Genomic DNA, 15,955 nt, shown 5'->3' with positions numbered 1-15,955 from the left:
ACGACCTCCACCCGGGAGAGTGGGGACTTCACCGAGAAGTCTTCCACATGATTGTGAACCGTTGGGAAAAACCAAAGGTGGACATGATGGCGTCCCGCCTCAACAAAAAACTAGACAGGTATTGCGCCAGGTCAAGGGACCCTCAGGCAATAGCTGTGGACGCTCTGGTAACACCGTGGGTGTACCAGTCAGTGTATGTGTTCCCTCCTCTGCCTCTCATACCCAAGGTACTGAGAATCATAAGAAGGAGAGGAGTAAGGACTATACTCGTGGCTCCGGATTGGCCAAGAAGGACTTGGTACCCGGAACTTCAAGAGATGCTCACAGAAGACCCGTGGCCTCTACCTCTAAGAAAGGACCTGCTCCAGCAGGGACCCTGTCTGTTCCAAGACTTACCGCGGCTGCGTTTGACGGCATGGCGGTTGAACGCCGGATCCTGAAGGAAAAAGGCATTCCGGATGAAGTCATCCCTACCCTGATCAAAGCCAGGAAGGATGTAACCGTACAGCATTATCACCGTATTTGGCGTAAATATGTTGCGTGGTGCGAGGCCAGGAAGGCCCCTACAGAGGAATTTCAACTGGGTCGTTTCCTGCATTTCCTGCAAACAGGACTGTCTATGGGCCTAAAATTAGGGTCCATTAAGGTTCAAATTTCGGCCCTGTCGATTTTCTTCCAGAAAGAACTGGCTTCAGTTCCTGAAGTTCAGACGTTTGTCAAGGGGGTACTGCATATACAGCCTCCTTTTGTGCCTCCAGTGGCACCTTGGGATCTCAATGTAGTTTTGGGGTTCCTAAAATCACATTGGTTTGAACCACTCACCACTGTGGACTTAAAATATCTCACATGGAAAGTGGTAATGCTGTTGGCCCTGGCTTCAGCCAGGCGTGTCTCAGAATTGGCGGCTTTATCCTGTAAAAGCCCTTACCTAATTTTTCATACGGACAGGGCAGAATTGAGGACTCGTCCTCAATTTCTCCCTAAGGTGGTTTCAGCGTTTCACTTGAACCAGCCTATTGTGGTACCTGCGGCTACTAGGGACTTGGAGGACTCCAAGTTGCTGGACGTAGTCAGGGCCCTGAAAATATATGTTTCCAGGACGGCTGGAGTCAGAAAATCTGACTCGCTGTTTATCCTGTATGCACCCAACAAGCTGGGTGCTCCTGCTTCTAAGCAGACTATTGCTCGTTGGATTTGTAGTACAATTCAGCTTGCACATTCTGTGGCAGGCCTGCCACAGCCAAAATCTGTAAAAGCCCATTCCACAAGGAAGGTGGGCTCATCTTGGGCGGCTGCCCGAGGGGTCTCGGCTTTACAACTTTGCCGAGCAGCTACTTGGTCAGGGGCAAACACGTTTGCTAAATTCTACAAATTTGATACCCTGGCTGAGGAGGACCTGGAGTTCTCTCATTCGGTGCTGCAGAGTCATCCGCACTCTCCCGCCCGTTTGGGAGCTTTGGTATAATCCCCATGGTCCTTACGGAGTTCCCAGCATCCACTAGGACGTCAGAGAAAATAAGAATTTACTTACCGATAATTCTATTTCTCGTAGTCCGTAGTGGATGCTGGGCGCCCATAGTTATTGTTACAAAAATCGGGTTATTATTGTTGTGAGCCATCTTTTCAGAGGCTCCTCTGTTATCATGCTGTTAACTGGGTTCAGATCACAGGTTGTACGGTGTGATTGGTGTGGCTGGTATGAGTCTTACCCGGGATTTAAAATCCTTCCTTATTGTGTACGCTCGTCCGGGCACAGTATCCTAACTGAGGCTTGGAGGAGGGTCATAGGGGGAGGAGCCAGTGCACACCAGGTAGTCCTAAAGCTTTACTTTTGTGCCCAGTCTCCTGCGGAGCCGCTATTCCCCATGGTCCTTACGGAGTGCCCAGCATCCACTACGGACTACGAGAAATAGAATTATCGGTAAGTAAATTCTTATTTATTTTTTTTACACGCCCAGCAATGGGCTCTTGAGGATACCCTGCCTTCAGATGCTTCCAGAGAACAGCTGGCGCATATCTCGCATATTACGGAAGCAGCATCTTACCTGGGTGAGGCAGCCCTGGATACAGGAGTTCTGGCTTCTAAAGTATCTGCACTATCAGTGGCAACACCCCGGGGGGCTCTGGCTACGCTCCAGTGTAGCCGATTTTGTGTCAAAAATGGCTCTTGAATCTATTCCTTTCACAGGAGATAATCTTCTTTTTATTACTGAATTGGACAAAAGACTGACCACTTTTGCGGCTTCTAAAACAGCCTATTTACCTTCAGCTGCCCTAAAGGGGGGTACTCACGGAGCGATATTCTAAGCAATCTGACTAGATTGCTTAGAATATCAGCATGATCGCTCCGTGTGTAGCCCCCTCAGCGATAGCGATGCGCGGCCCCGCACATCGCTATCGCTGCTGAATCTAGCGGGTCGCTCACTTCACCCGCTGGGTGAAGTGAGCGGCCCCCCCGTCTTCCCCCCCCCGCACGCTCAGCACAGATCGCGCTGTGCTGAGCGGCAGGAGAGATGTGTGCTGAGCGGTTCGCTCAGCACACATCTCTCCTTAATCGGCCCGTGGGTACTGGGCTTAAGGCCCAAGACATTGTCCTTTTGGCCACAGGGGATGGCTAAGGGTCAGTACTTTCACAAGCAGACCAGTTATTTTAGGGCCAAACCTCGGTCCAAGCAGTCATGGGCTGCCAGGCGATCAGCCGCAAAGGGAGGTCGGACAGAGGATAAATCCTCTGCCAGATGGGTTGGGACTCACCCTAGAGGTTACCAGGGTGGGAGGCCAACTTCTTTCCTTTGCAGCTACCTGGCATCGAACTACAACAGATGCCTGTGTACAAAAAGTGGTCACCCATGGATACGTTGTCTCCTTTCGGAGACGCCCTGCTCAACATTTCTTTTGCATGGATCTGCCGGCAGATCCTATTGAAGCCTTGCCTCAGCAACAGTATATTCAGGCCCTTCTGCAATCAAGAGTCATTGTACCGGTGCCTCTACAACAACAGGGGACAGGTTGTTACTCCACACTGTTCCTGGTCCGCAAACCAGACAGCTTTTTCCAACCCACACTCAACCTCAACGTGTTCAACAAATTTATACCAATTGCCCAGGTTTTGCATGGATTCCCTCATCAGGTCCATTGTCCTGGCTATGGAACCTGGGGATTTTATGGCTTTTCTGGACATTTAGGATGCATACCTGCATGTGCCTATCAAAGCCAGCCATCTGCAATACTTCATGTTTGCTATCCTTCACCAACATTATCTGTTCTAGGTGTTGCTTTTCGGACTGTCTGTGGCTCCTCGAATATTTACCAATATTATGGCAGTCATCAATGCACATCTCTGGCATCAGGGTGTCCGAAGTTTCCCATACCTGGATGACCTACTAATCTTGGCTTGGTCTTCAGAGGTTTTGCAACAACACCTTGTTAAAGCTGATTAACTTACAGGACAGAAAAAGCAATACCTTTAACTTATATTTGTGCAGGCAGCTGCAACCGCTAAGCGTGTGTGTAACCCCTAACAGATGCGCACATGTTGCGTAAGCACGCTGTAAGCACAGAGTAGCTACACGTGAGGCGGAATACACTTTATAACCCCTAGCAGGAAAGGAACACGACACCAATTGTATTTTAAAATGTTGGGATCCGACCCACCAACAGTTATTTACTAAAAGGGGGTTACAACAATAATACAAATACAATAAGAGAAAGAGGCTACAATCAATGATACATACGTTTGTTTCGCCAGCGCCACCCGGTCCTCGGTCAGTCAAGATAGATGACCTTCAGAGAATGTGTGACCGGCCAGGCAGCTTGGCTTTTTATACAATATTCCAAAGCATGAAACAATAGAAACTGTATGCTCTTCTTCCATTGGTTCGGGGGTGGGACATATCCTGTGCACAGGGGATCATTGGTCAGCTCAAGCGGTGGGCGATGGCTAAGTCTTGAGATGTGATTACTGTTGTTGCATCTGAGTTCCCGCCCCATGACCAGTTAAACCCACCACATTAATCATACATAAATCTGGTATTATTAATAACTTATTGTTGCAATATGTGACAATATTCTCATACCCACCGGATTACTGCTTATGTGACCCTGAACAATATGATCCGACACATGATATGATTATCCATTTCCATCCTCAAGAGATATATATATATATATATATATATATATATATATATACACACTGCTCAAAAAAATAAAGGGTACACTTAAACAACACATCCTAGATCTGAATATCTGAATTAATCAAATATTCTTATTAAATACTTTGTTCTTTACATAGTTGAAAGTGCTGACAATAAAATCACACACAAATTATCAATGGAAATCAAATTTATTAACCCATGGAGGTCTGGATTTGGAGTCACACTCAAAATTAAAGTTGAAAAACACACTACAGGCTGATCCAACTTTGATGTAATGTCCTTAAAACAAGTCAAAATGAGGCTCAGTAGTGTGTGTGGCCTCCACGTGCCTGTATGACCTCCCTACAATGCCTGGGCATGCTCCTGATGAGGTGGCGGACAGTCTCCTGAGGGATCTCCTCCCAGACCTGGACTAAAGCATCCGCCAACTCCTGGACAGTCTCTGGTGCAACGTGGCGTTGGTGGATGGAGGGAGACATGATGTCCCAGATGTGCTCAATTGGATTCAGGTCTGGGGAACAGGCGGGCCAGTCCATAGCATCAATGCCTTCGTCCTGCAGGAACTGCTAACACACTCCAGCAACATGAGGTCTAGCATTATCTTGCATTAGGAGGAACCCAGGGCCAACCGCACCAGCATATGGTCTCACAAGGGGTCTGAGGATCTCATCTCGGTACCTAATGGCAGTCAGGCTACCTCTGGCGAGCACATGGAGGGCTGTGCGGCCCCCCAAAGAAATGCCACCCCACACCATTACTGACCCACTGCCAAACCGGTCATGCTGGAGGATGTTGCAGGCAGCAGAATGTTCTCCTTGGCATCTCCAGACTCTGTCACGTCTGTCACATGTGCTCATTGAGAACCTGCTTTCATCTGTGAAGAGCACAGGGCGTCAGTGACGAATTTGCCAATCTTGGTGTTCTCTGGCAAATGCCAAACGTCCTGCACGGTGTTGGGCTGTAAGCACAACCCCCACCTGTGGATGTCGGGCCCTCATACCACCCTCATGGAGTCTGTTTCTGATCGTTTGAGTAGACACATGCACATTTGTGGCTTGCTGAAGGTCATTATGCAGGGCTCTAGCAGTGCTCCTCCTGTTCCTCCTTGCACATAGGCGGAGGTAGCGGTCCTGCTGCTGGGTTGTTGCCCTCCTACGGCCTCCTCCACGTCTCCTGATGTACTGGCCTGTCTCCTGGTAGCGCCTCCATGCTCTGGACACTACGCTGACAGACACAGCAAACCTTCTTGCCACAGCTCGCATTGATGTGCCATCCTGGATGAGCTGCACTACCTGAGCCACTTGTGTGGGTTGTAAACTCCGTCTCATGCTACCAGTAGAGTGAAAGCACCGCCAGCTTTCAAAAGTGACCAAAACATCAGCCAGAAAGCATAGGAGCTGAAAAGTGGTCTGTGGTCACCACCTGCAGAACAACTCCAGACCTCTGCAACACCTGATTTTGTCTCAATGGAACAGACCGCATCAGAATCTCAGATCAGACAATGGTGTTGACACCAGAGGTTTGTCTCTCTCTCTTGTGGTGGCTACAGATGTCCCACCTAGATATGGACCACCCATTTTGGATCTCAAACTGCGTACAACTCGCCACGGATTCCAGCCCCCACAGGTAGGGTGCAGTGACCACTCAACAGTCCTTTCAAGGACATTGGTCAGTCCTGGAGGGCCCCTGCCCTTCAACATACTGGAACTCAGAGCAGTATACAAGGTGCTCTGTCTGGCACATGGCTTTCTTCAAGACCGGCCAAGATTCAATCTGACAACGCAACAACAGTAGCCTACCTCAAACGTCAGGAAGGCACGCAAAGTCTAGCCGCGATGAGAGAAGGGGCACACATCCTCAATTGGGCAGAACATCAGGTTCCAGCAATATCAATGGTATTCATCCCAGTAATTCTCAATTGGGAAGCAGAGTACCTAAGCTGACAGGACTTACAATCAGGAGAGTGGGCACTACATCCAAAAGTCTATCAGGTTCTAGTGTACAGATGGGGCCTGCTACAGGTGGATCTCATGGCATTTCATCACAACCGCAGACTTCCAGTATAAAGGTGCAGGACCCAGGATCCTGCAACCACCTTCGTGGACGCTTTGGCAGTACAGTGGAACTTCAAACTGATGTACATCTTTCCACCATTCGCATTACTTCCAAGAGTACTTCACAAGTTAAAGCAGGAAGGAGGCACAATGATCCTCATAGCTCCAGATTGGCCAAGATGTCCTTAGTTCACAGACCTGCAGGGGTCTGTCAATCGGCGATCATCTAAGCAAGATTTGTTAATGCAGGCTCCATGTCTACACCAGGACCTGGCTCGTCTGTCTTTGATGGCATGGCTCTTGAGACATCCCTTTTAAAATCAAAGGTTTTCTCAAGCACCGTTATCTAGGCAATGCTTAAAGCCCGAAAACTGGCTTCTGCCCGAATTTTTTGCAGGACTTGGCACACCAGTTTCCAGTGGTGCTCTACTAGAGGCTACAATTCTTCTGATTTTAGAGTTGCCAGAGTGATTGCTTTTCTTTAAGCAGGATTGGACTTAGGTCTTCACCTAGCGTCCCTCAGAGCACACGTATATGCTGTATCCATTCGGTTTCAGCAAAAGATTGCTTCCCTACCGGATATCAGAACTTTTTTTTTGCAGGGAGCCTTTTTCATTCAGCCTCCATTTGTCCCTCTGGTGGCTCCGTGTGACTTGTCTTTGGTTCTACTCGCATTACAAGCAGCTCCATTTGAACCTTTTGATACAGTGGAATTAAAGTGGCTGAACAAGACCCCCTCTTTTTTTTTTTTTTTTCTTCTTACTGGCCATTGCCTCTGGTTGCAGAGTGTCTGATTTAGTGGCATTATCATGTAGCCCCCCCCCTTTTTTTTTTTTTTTTTTAGCCAGACAGAACAGTCCCCATAACTAAGTCTGGATACCTTCCTAAGGTGGTCTCAAAATTTCATACCTATGAAGAATTTGTAGTTCCAGTCTTTCAGATGCCTAACCCTTCCACAAGTGATGTTTTATGATATGTGCACTTCAGATTTATGTAAAGAAAACAAAGTCTTTTTTTGTAAATCCGATGCTCTTTTTTGTGTTACACAGTTTTCACAAAAAAAGCTGGCCTAATAAGCAGACCTTTGCCAAATAGAGCTGTTTGACTATTTCTCTGGCATACTTGAAAGCAGATCTTCTTCCTGTCCCTGTGTGCTTTAGGCTCATTCCACTCGATCCACAGGGCCTTCATGGTCGGCTAGCTGTGGGGTGTCTGCTGAACAGTTGTGCAGAGCAGCCACGTGGTCTCCCGTCCATACCTTTCTTAGGTTCTACTCCTTTGATACAGTTGCTTCTCAGGATTCTGCCTTTGGGAGACTAGTTCTTGAGGCTCAGGCACATCACCACCCTTAGGGGAAACTTCTTTGGGCATCCCCATGGTATCACTGTGGACCACCTATGGGCTCTGAAGAAGAATATAAGACTTATGGTAGAACCTACCTTTGTTAACTCTTTTGTTTTGTTTTTCTTCGAAATCCATAGGATCCACAGGGCACTCGCCCTGACTCATCTGGTTTCTATGGGTATTTATTTTGTTTACTAAATTCTCCTCTTCTGTGAGTTTGTTTATTGGTTGTACCATTCTTCCTTCTTCTCTGCCTGCTCCTGCCTTAGGGCTTGTTAACTATACTGACAAGGCCTTGGCTGGAGGCGGGGTTATAGCGGTGCAAGACCAGTGCATCCTGGGAGCTTAAGCTTTTAACTGTTTAGTGCTCAGTCCTCAACCACCTACAGCCCCATGGTTTCCCTGTGGACCCTATGGATTTCAAAGAAAAAGCGTTAACCAAGGTAGGTTCTACCATAACTCTCTTATTTTTCTGTCCATTATATTTCAGATTCCTGTGGAGACAACATAATTTAATGGGGGTTTAAATACCACAACCAAATCATATGTAGAATGAGTCTTGTCTAATAATTTCATAGGACTCTTTGGGGCTGATTCTGGTTCGCATGCAGGAATGGCCATTGCATTTTTTAGACATATCTGAGACTATGCACCTCCTGTGCATCTCAGTTGCAACTGTGATTCTCCGCACACTCTGGTCATATGCGCAGTGTGACTTAGACACATGCACAGAAGAAAAATGCAAGGCTGTTTCCGACATAATCATTGCATCTGACTCAGTCCTTTTATTTGCTGTCATACTCTAATGTATGTTCTTCTCAAATTTTGTAGTATTACTACACTATATTAATTTATTATGTAAAGAGGCCCACACATCAGGCTGCTATCGGGACAATTCCCCATTCTGTCGATGCCTGGGTCAGGGGATCGGGGAAATCCTCGATTTGCCGATTTGTACCTCGATTTGCCGATTTCTACTGGCGAACAGTCAGGGAATCCGCAAAATACAGCATGTTAAAAATCCCTGACTCGGATTGGCAAGTCAGGGATTTTTAACATGCTGTATTTTGCTGATTCCCTGACTGTTCGCCAGTCGATGTCCATGGTTCGGCATCGCCAAAACTGGGTATCGTGGCCCAGATGTATGTCTTGCAAAATATAAAAAAGAAAAAAGTTCCTTACATGGTTTCATTGTGTTTGTGTAAAATATATATGTGTTATTAGTAAAATGTTTATTTGTTGAGACATTTGTTTGTTTTCTTGCTAGAAAGAGTTTTGGAAAGACTATACCAGAGGACATGGGGACTCCAATGCAGAAGGCAGTTGGTATACATTTTACATCGCTTTCCCCTTGATCACAGTCTTTTTTGTTATCCTTTTGGTTATCTTACTTGTGTGGAAGTGTGTCTTTAAAAAGAAGGCAGGACGCCGGACTGCTTACGCTCCTAGAGATGTGAGAGAAAACACTGCCGAAGCAAGGAATGATCATGAAGGAGGAAACCATCCACAACATTCCAATGTGTTGTGTACAGTGGAAGATTCTTTTGACAGGGCTCGGCCACCGAGCGGATTTATTGATTTTGATGTTCGTTCAGATACTTTGTCAGCTGGCTTTTCAAACTGCGACCCACCCCCATCCTATGAGGAAGCCACTGGAGAGAGGGGTGTCAGAGTTAGTGAGCCACAACGGAATCCCGCAGAACCACCTCCACAATATGAAGAAATAGCTTTGTGTACCTCTGTAGTCACAATACCTCATGGGGTCACTAATGCCAAGTAACCCAATGTTGATCAGTACACATTCTATTCTCTCTTTCATTGCAAATGAGGAGTTTCTAAGCACAATAATCTTTGGACAATTTTTGACTTTCGGAAGTATTTCTTCATTTGAGCACATAAGTCCACAGCAAGCACAACTGTAAAACAGTGGTTTCCAGCAACTGTCCTGGGTGGACTGAATATATGAATTTGGTGTAATTGTGTCCATATTGATTATGGAAATATGTATGGGTTGTATTATATGCTCCTTTAACAACAAAGTAAGTTAACGATGTGCTGTATAATATTTAAGACCATATTTTATTTTTCTATCTTCTCACACTATTTCTGCCTTTCTCCCTTCGTGGGTGATGCTGGTATTGCAATATAACCACTGTTAACCTTACTGCGTTTTTTATGATTTTGAATAAAGCTTGACTTTTTTATTTTTTAAATTTGTGCCTAAATTCTCTTTTGGATATATTATTTGAAAGTGAAATATATACTTAAAAATGCCTCAGGTCACAGTAACACCTAAGAATGAAAAATGTTTTGTATTTTTTTTTTTTTTTATGCAACATTTGCTAAACAACATCAAATATAACGCTCTGATAAAATGTTTTCATTTTCTTTATCAATGCTTTTCTTAAGTAGGGTTTTTGTATAACGGCTGCTTTGGGATTTATTTAATGAAGAAGTTATTTTTAAAGAAAAACGAGACTTTTAAGCCTGCAGTTAATCTTCCATGGATTTTCAGAAAGTGTTTTTTTATTTTTTTTATGTTCACATATATATGTACGTTTGGAATATTACCTCCATTAGTCTTCCCTCCTGTACTGTCCATGATTGTTCCATATTTCTTCTCTCTTGTGAAATAGATGAGGCTATGATGTCAATATGCATCTTCAGGCTTAACTTGCTTAGTGTTGGCTCTTATAACCCCAGAGGGGTTGGGTTCGTGTGACCAGCGGTCGGGAGACCACCGGTCACCATACCAACGCTGTGGATCCCAGCTTTTAGGTGCCTGGCGTGGTGGGGGAGGGGGCGAGCGCAACGAAGCCCCTTGCAGGCTTGGCCGCTCGCCACAGGTTCTATTCACACTCTATGGGTGTCGTGGACACCCACGAGTGGGAATAGTCCCTGTTAGTCGGTATGCCAACTGTCAGGATAAGTGAGGGGGCGGGATCCCGGCATCGGTATTGTGATCAGCAGTCTCTTGACCGCCAGTCACAACTACATCCTCCCCAGAGGGAAGTTCTAAAAGGTATGAGCTACATTATAGTATTTTTTTATTTTTTTTATTTTGACTTACTAATACTTTAATGTTTCTTGGTGAATATAGAAGTGCATTTATTTTTCTTCTTCTGAAGTACAGTATACCAGAATTTTGAAGTTTTATAATAATTACATTACTAACTGTAAAATGTATATATGGACGTTTAACCACTGTTATTATACATTGTAAAACTGCCAACATACGACTGTTATCATTCGGGTCAAAAGTTATGTCATGTTTAAATAAAGCAGTCTGCATTATGACATTGAACATAAATACTGTTCCACACTTGTAAGCTTGCAGATTCTTGCTATTTCCTTGCAAAATATTGAATTTGCGAATTCTTTTTAGTATCACTTTGCTCACTAATTCTGAAATTCATAGATGGATGTTAAAAATTTGCACTTTGTTTCAATAAATAATTGTAAACAGCAACTGGTATAAAGCTTGATATTGGAAATCTTGACACTTCTCCGTAATATTGTTTGTTGAATGAATAATTGTCTGCAGAATCTCTTGAAAATACTGACATGGCTCATTCAGTAACAAATATTACCAATGTGCGTTTGGGACTAAGTATTATCCACATTCTCTTGAAACATGTCAGGTGTGAAATAGCTAAAGAGGGTACAGTATATCTGACATCAGCAGACTACATGTTTGCACACAAGACACTTATACATTTGATTGTTATTACATTTCAATGGTATTTGAATTTTTTTTTTCTTATCTCCAAGTGAACATTTAGATTTTGGTTTTGTTACAAGCTATTTACACTCAATAAAGGAATATGTATGGACCATTTGTATTCCCTATGTGTACTTATATTGTTTGACTGTGTTTAAAGGATTGACTGAGTGGATTTGTGCTGGCTACAGATTAAGATGGGGCATTATAGTTTCTGTGTCCCCTAAAGTATTTTAGATACCCATTCCACAGGCCTTCGCAGGATTTCTGGATGAGGGTTTCCAAATTTTTTATTTTAGGGCAAGTGTCACCAGCCCATGAAGGATGCATAATTGTAACAAGCTATAGTCTGCCCCAAAGTTCAGTTTATGTAATACTATATTTCTGACATATGCAGACCCAAAGCCACTTGACAGAGTATCTTTGTTGCAATTATTGAGCACACACACACACACACACACACACACACTTACGCCCTTTTATACTGCATGTAGTGGCTGCTGGCCAAGTGCTGGGGAAGGCGGATTTCTGGTCAACTGAAAATCCCCCTCTGCATTTGCCTATGCGTTCAGAAGGGGCTTGCATATATACTTTTTATAACTAGCATTTATGTCCTCTAAACAAAAATAGGTACATTGCAACTTTTCTAGAATAACAACTGGACCTGAATCAGGCCCATAGTGCATCAATGTGGTAAACTATCTAAATGGTTCAAAATAACTACATATGTTTGTGCCAGATAGAAGAAATTACAGCGCTCATGAAATGTCAGTGTTCTGGATTTGATGTTTCTCCGGAAGGGTCCACAGTATAACAATGGGATATGATGGAGCGATAGCGGATTGGCATCAAATGATCACAAGCTTTCAGTCCTCCCAGGATGCAATGGGCACGTCCATATATCCCCACCCACTGGCTCAGGCAAATCAGTTTTTGTTTGGTGCAGCAGGAGCCGGACCATGGTCAGAGGGCTGCTGTTCTTGGCAGCCCTAAGCTTTTTTATTTTATTTTTATAATCTTACTATGTTTTTGAGTGATCTTTCTTAACAGCGTCTTATACGCATATTGGAAAGAGTCGCAACAACGCTTACCCATGTGTACAGTGCTGTCTCAACGGGCGTCTGTGTCGGATATACTAGCAGGTCCAAGCAGACGTTACCAGGCTGTGGCCGGAGCACGGGAGAAGGTAAGGCCTCTGTTCCATGTAGGGAATACGGACACAGCTGCACTGTATTGGGAGGAGACTACCAAACAGTAGCTGACGCGCCGCCACCACGGGTGCTCCAGCGCTAGATCTTAGGGATCATAAGGCACCAGGAATAGTATGAGGCTGCGATCCTTAGGGTTTATGTCAGCGCGGGGGGTGGGGGGGAGTTAGACGCTCTCCTGGTCGCCCCTCCCCCCAGTTCATGACCAGTTTCTGCGAGTCACCCTCCATGAACTGTTACCTCACTTCCGTCTCAGATGCTACCATGAGGGGTCTCGGTCGCAGCATAGGCCGCTGCATCTGTGTTCACTAAACGCTACTGCGAGGAGACCCAGTCGCAGTACAGGCATCTGTGTGCACAGTGCGTCAGTGTCCACTTAAAGTTCCCGGAGCAGCAGTGTACACTAGTAGCGTCTGGATCCACTCAGCGTTCGCTAACGTATTGATCGATTTTGGAAGTGAGGTGAGTCTCCCTGTATTCCACTCTACTGAGTACGGGTTATACAGCACTAAATTTCTATCTACTTGTCAGTATGAATAGTTAAGTTTAAGTGCCTATTGCATATGAGTCTGTGTACATTACTGTGGTTTTCTTCGCATTGCGTCTGAATACTCTAAGATCTGTATAAAACAGAATTCAGTAATATGTACGCCTACATACTTTACAATGTATTTGTAGTTGATTATGTGCTCATATGACTAATATATAACATGTGACTGACTGCTAGTGTGATTGCTGACTTTATATATGTTTGTCAGTTGCTTCTTTTGGTGATATCACTTTAGAAGGTTAAAGTGATTACAGTCACAAATTGTATAGTACACTGTTAAAGTGCTTTATCATGTCTAAGAGCGGCAAAGGTGACAAGGGTACACTCATAGTAACACCAACACTCATATCATGTTTGTCTTGCAAAACTGTGTTATCCTCTCAGGATCTGGTACAGGATGGTTTATGTGCAAATTGTTTTGCATTTCAGCAGATTACAAGGCAGATCCCTGTTCAACGTCAGGTACAGATAGATCCACCTTGGGCGATGTTTGCACAGACCTTGTCCAGTATAGCTGAATGGGTAATTCCTACAGCTTCGCTACCAGGAATGAGGTACACTAATAGCCCATACATGCAGCTCCCTACCTACGGTATACCATTTCCCTCACCAGCTTCTCCAAAGAGACAAGCTGATAAACCAGTTTTAACTAAACCGTCAACTTCACAGGTTACACAGGATGATTCATTGGACGATGAAAGCTCTATATACTATACTTCGGCATACAAAGAACAATTAGAAGGTCTCAGCTCAGTGGATATAGCTGAGTTAATTAGAACAATAAAAGCCATTCTATCCTTAGAGGATTCAGCAGAGCCTGTGTTAAAGGCCAAGGCACCTGTATTTAAACGGCCCAAAGTAGGTAGGACCGAGTTTCCATGGTCAGACCAGCTAACGGAAATCATGGGGGCTTGGGCTACACCCAGTAAAAAATAAAGAATTCCCAAAAAATGGGATTCCAATTATCCTTTTCCAGCTGGGGACTGTTTAAAATGGGAAATGGCTCCCAAAGTAGATACGCATGTCATTCGATTAGTGCGAAAATCTATATTGCCATCAACATCATTGGATGATGTCACTGATAGCAGAGTGGATGGTTTTCTAAAAACCATATTTTCTCTGGGGCAGTCATAAGGCCAGCCATGGCTTCAGCTTGGATGGCAAAAGCAGTTGCTGCCTGGATAGAGGTACTGGAAGACAGTCTTTCAGCACCTTCAAGGGAGCAAGAATCCTATATAGCTCATATAAAACAGGCTGCAATATTCTTGGAAGAAGCAGCATTAGATATGGGCACTATTGCCTCCAGGGCATCAGCTTCAACAATAGCTGCTCGCAGAGCAGTTTGGTTACGTACATGGAATGCTGATTCAGAATCTAAGAAGGTTCTGGAATCTTTGCTTTTTACTGGAAGTATTCTGTTTGGTAAAGAATTGACAGATATTCTGGAGTCAGAAGCAGACTCTAAAAAGGTAAAATTTCCTTCCACATATAACCCCAAACATTGTGGTCCCGCTTTTCGGCCCTTTGGGTCACAAGGAAAAGCAAAAGGAAAAAGTGATCGTAAGCAGCCCCAATATAATAAATTTGGTAAGGCGAAAAAGCAATGGGCTACCAGAATTCCAGCATCCAAACCAGAGAATAAGCCATCAGCCTGATGGTGTGGGCCTCCTCCTGGGGGACCCCATGGTAGGAGGCTGAATTCTTTAGTTTGCACAGATATGGCAGCAGTCTACAACAGATGCCTGGGTGCAAGAAGTGGTATCTCTAGGTTATGTTTTTCTCTTCAAGAAGCATCCTCCTCGAAGGTTCTTCTTCACCAGCCCATCTTAGGTAGAGATGAAGGCCAGGGCTTGACAAGAAGCAGTTCAGAAATTGCTTCAGTCAGGAGTAATCATTCCAGTACCCCCCTGCACAACGGGGACAGGGGTTTTACTCCAACCTGTTTTTGGTTCAGAAGCCAAATGGGTCATTCCAGCCAATTCTCAATCTCAAGATGCTGAACAAATACATTTGGGTCCCATGGTTTCACATGGAGAAGTTACGCTCCATAGTTTTGGCCATGTAACCAGGGGATTATATGGTATCCCTGGATATTCAGGATGCTTACCTACATGTTCCTATAGCACTGTCCCATCAGTGCTATCTCAGGTTCGCTATCCTCCAGCAGCATTTTCAGTTCCAGGCATTACCCATTACCATTTACCAAAATCATGGCGGTTATGGCAGCTTATCTTCGCGAGCAGGGGATAAGAATTTTTCCAAACCTTGATGACCTGTTAATTCTAGCACAATCACAGGAATTGCTCTTGGACCATCTCCAACAGACAATAACATGTCTGCAGAGGCACGGATGGCTCATAAATTGGGCAAAATTGTCTCTAGTTCCGTCACAATGGATGACTCACTTGGGGGCTGTACTGGATTCAAGTCTGCAGAAAATATTTTTACCTCGGGACAAGATAGCCAAGGTACAATCAAGGACTAAGGAGTTGTTACACAGTCAAACAATATCAATCCACACAGCAATGCGACTGATGGGTTTGATGGTGTCAACATTCGACATGGTGGAGTATGCACAATTCCACTCAAGACCTATGCAGCATCTGATTCTGGCAAGATGGAATGGAATACATCAGACAATAAAGAAACAGACTATGGTAATTTTACACAAGGTAAGAAAGTCATTAGCCTGGTGGCTACAAACATCCCATCTAGACAAAGGGAGACCCTTTTGGATATCAGATTGGGAGATCCTGACAACAGATGCCAGTCTTCGGGGCTGGGGAGCAGTGTCCGGAAGATTATGGTTCCAGGGACAATGGAACACAGAAGAAAGTCGCCTGCCAATAAATCTGTTAAAACTTCGGGCCATATACATGGCACTGATTCAGGCAAAGGACACTCTTCAACGAAGACCAGTC

At 44.7% G+C, this 15,955-nt stretch overlaps 1 protein-coding gene across 3 annotated transcripts in view; it reads left to right on the top strand.

Annotated features, from left to right (window-relative positions):
* The window catches only part of PRRG1 (proline rich and Gla domain 1), a 64,629-nt gene extending 53,240 nt beyond the window's left edge, over positions 1–11,389 (top strand). For all 3 annotated transcript variants that reach the window (XM_063953462.1, XM_063953464.1, XM_063953463.1), the window contains exon 4: positions 8,823–11,389. In XM_063953462.1, the coding sequence (XP_063809532.1) occupies positions 8,823–9,335 (513 nt within the window). In that variant the 3' untranslated portion in view covers positions 9,336–11,389. The remainder of the gene's footprint in view (positions 1–8,822) is intronic.
* The last annotated feature ends 4,566 nt before the right edge of the window (positions 11,390–15,955 follow it).

Source organism: Pseudophryne corroboree, chromosome 2, assembly GCF_028390025.1.
Source record: "Pseudophryne corroboree isolate aPseCor3 chromosome 2, aPseCor3.hap2, whole genome shotgun sequence".
NCBI classification, from domain to species: Eukaryota; Metazoa; Chordata; class Amphibia; order Anura; family Myobatrachidae; genus Pseudophryne; species Pseudophryne corroboree.
This window is presented reverse-complemented; position numbering and strand designations above follow the sequence as displayed.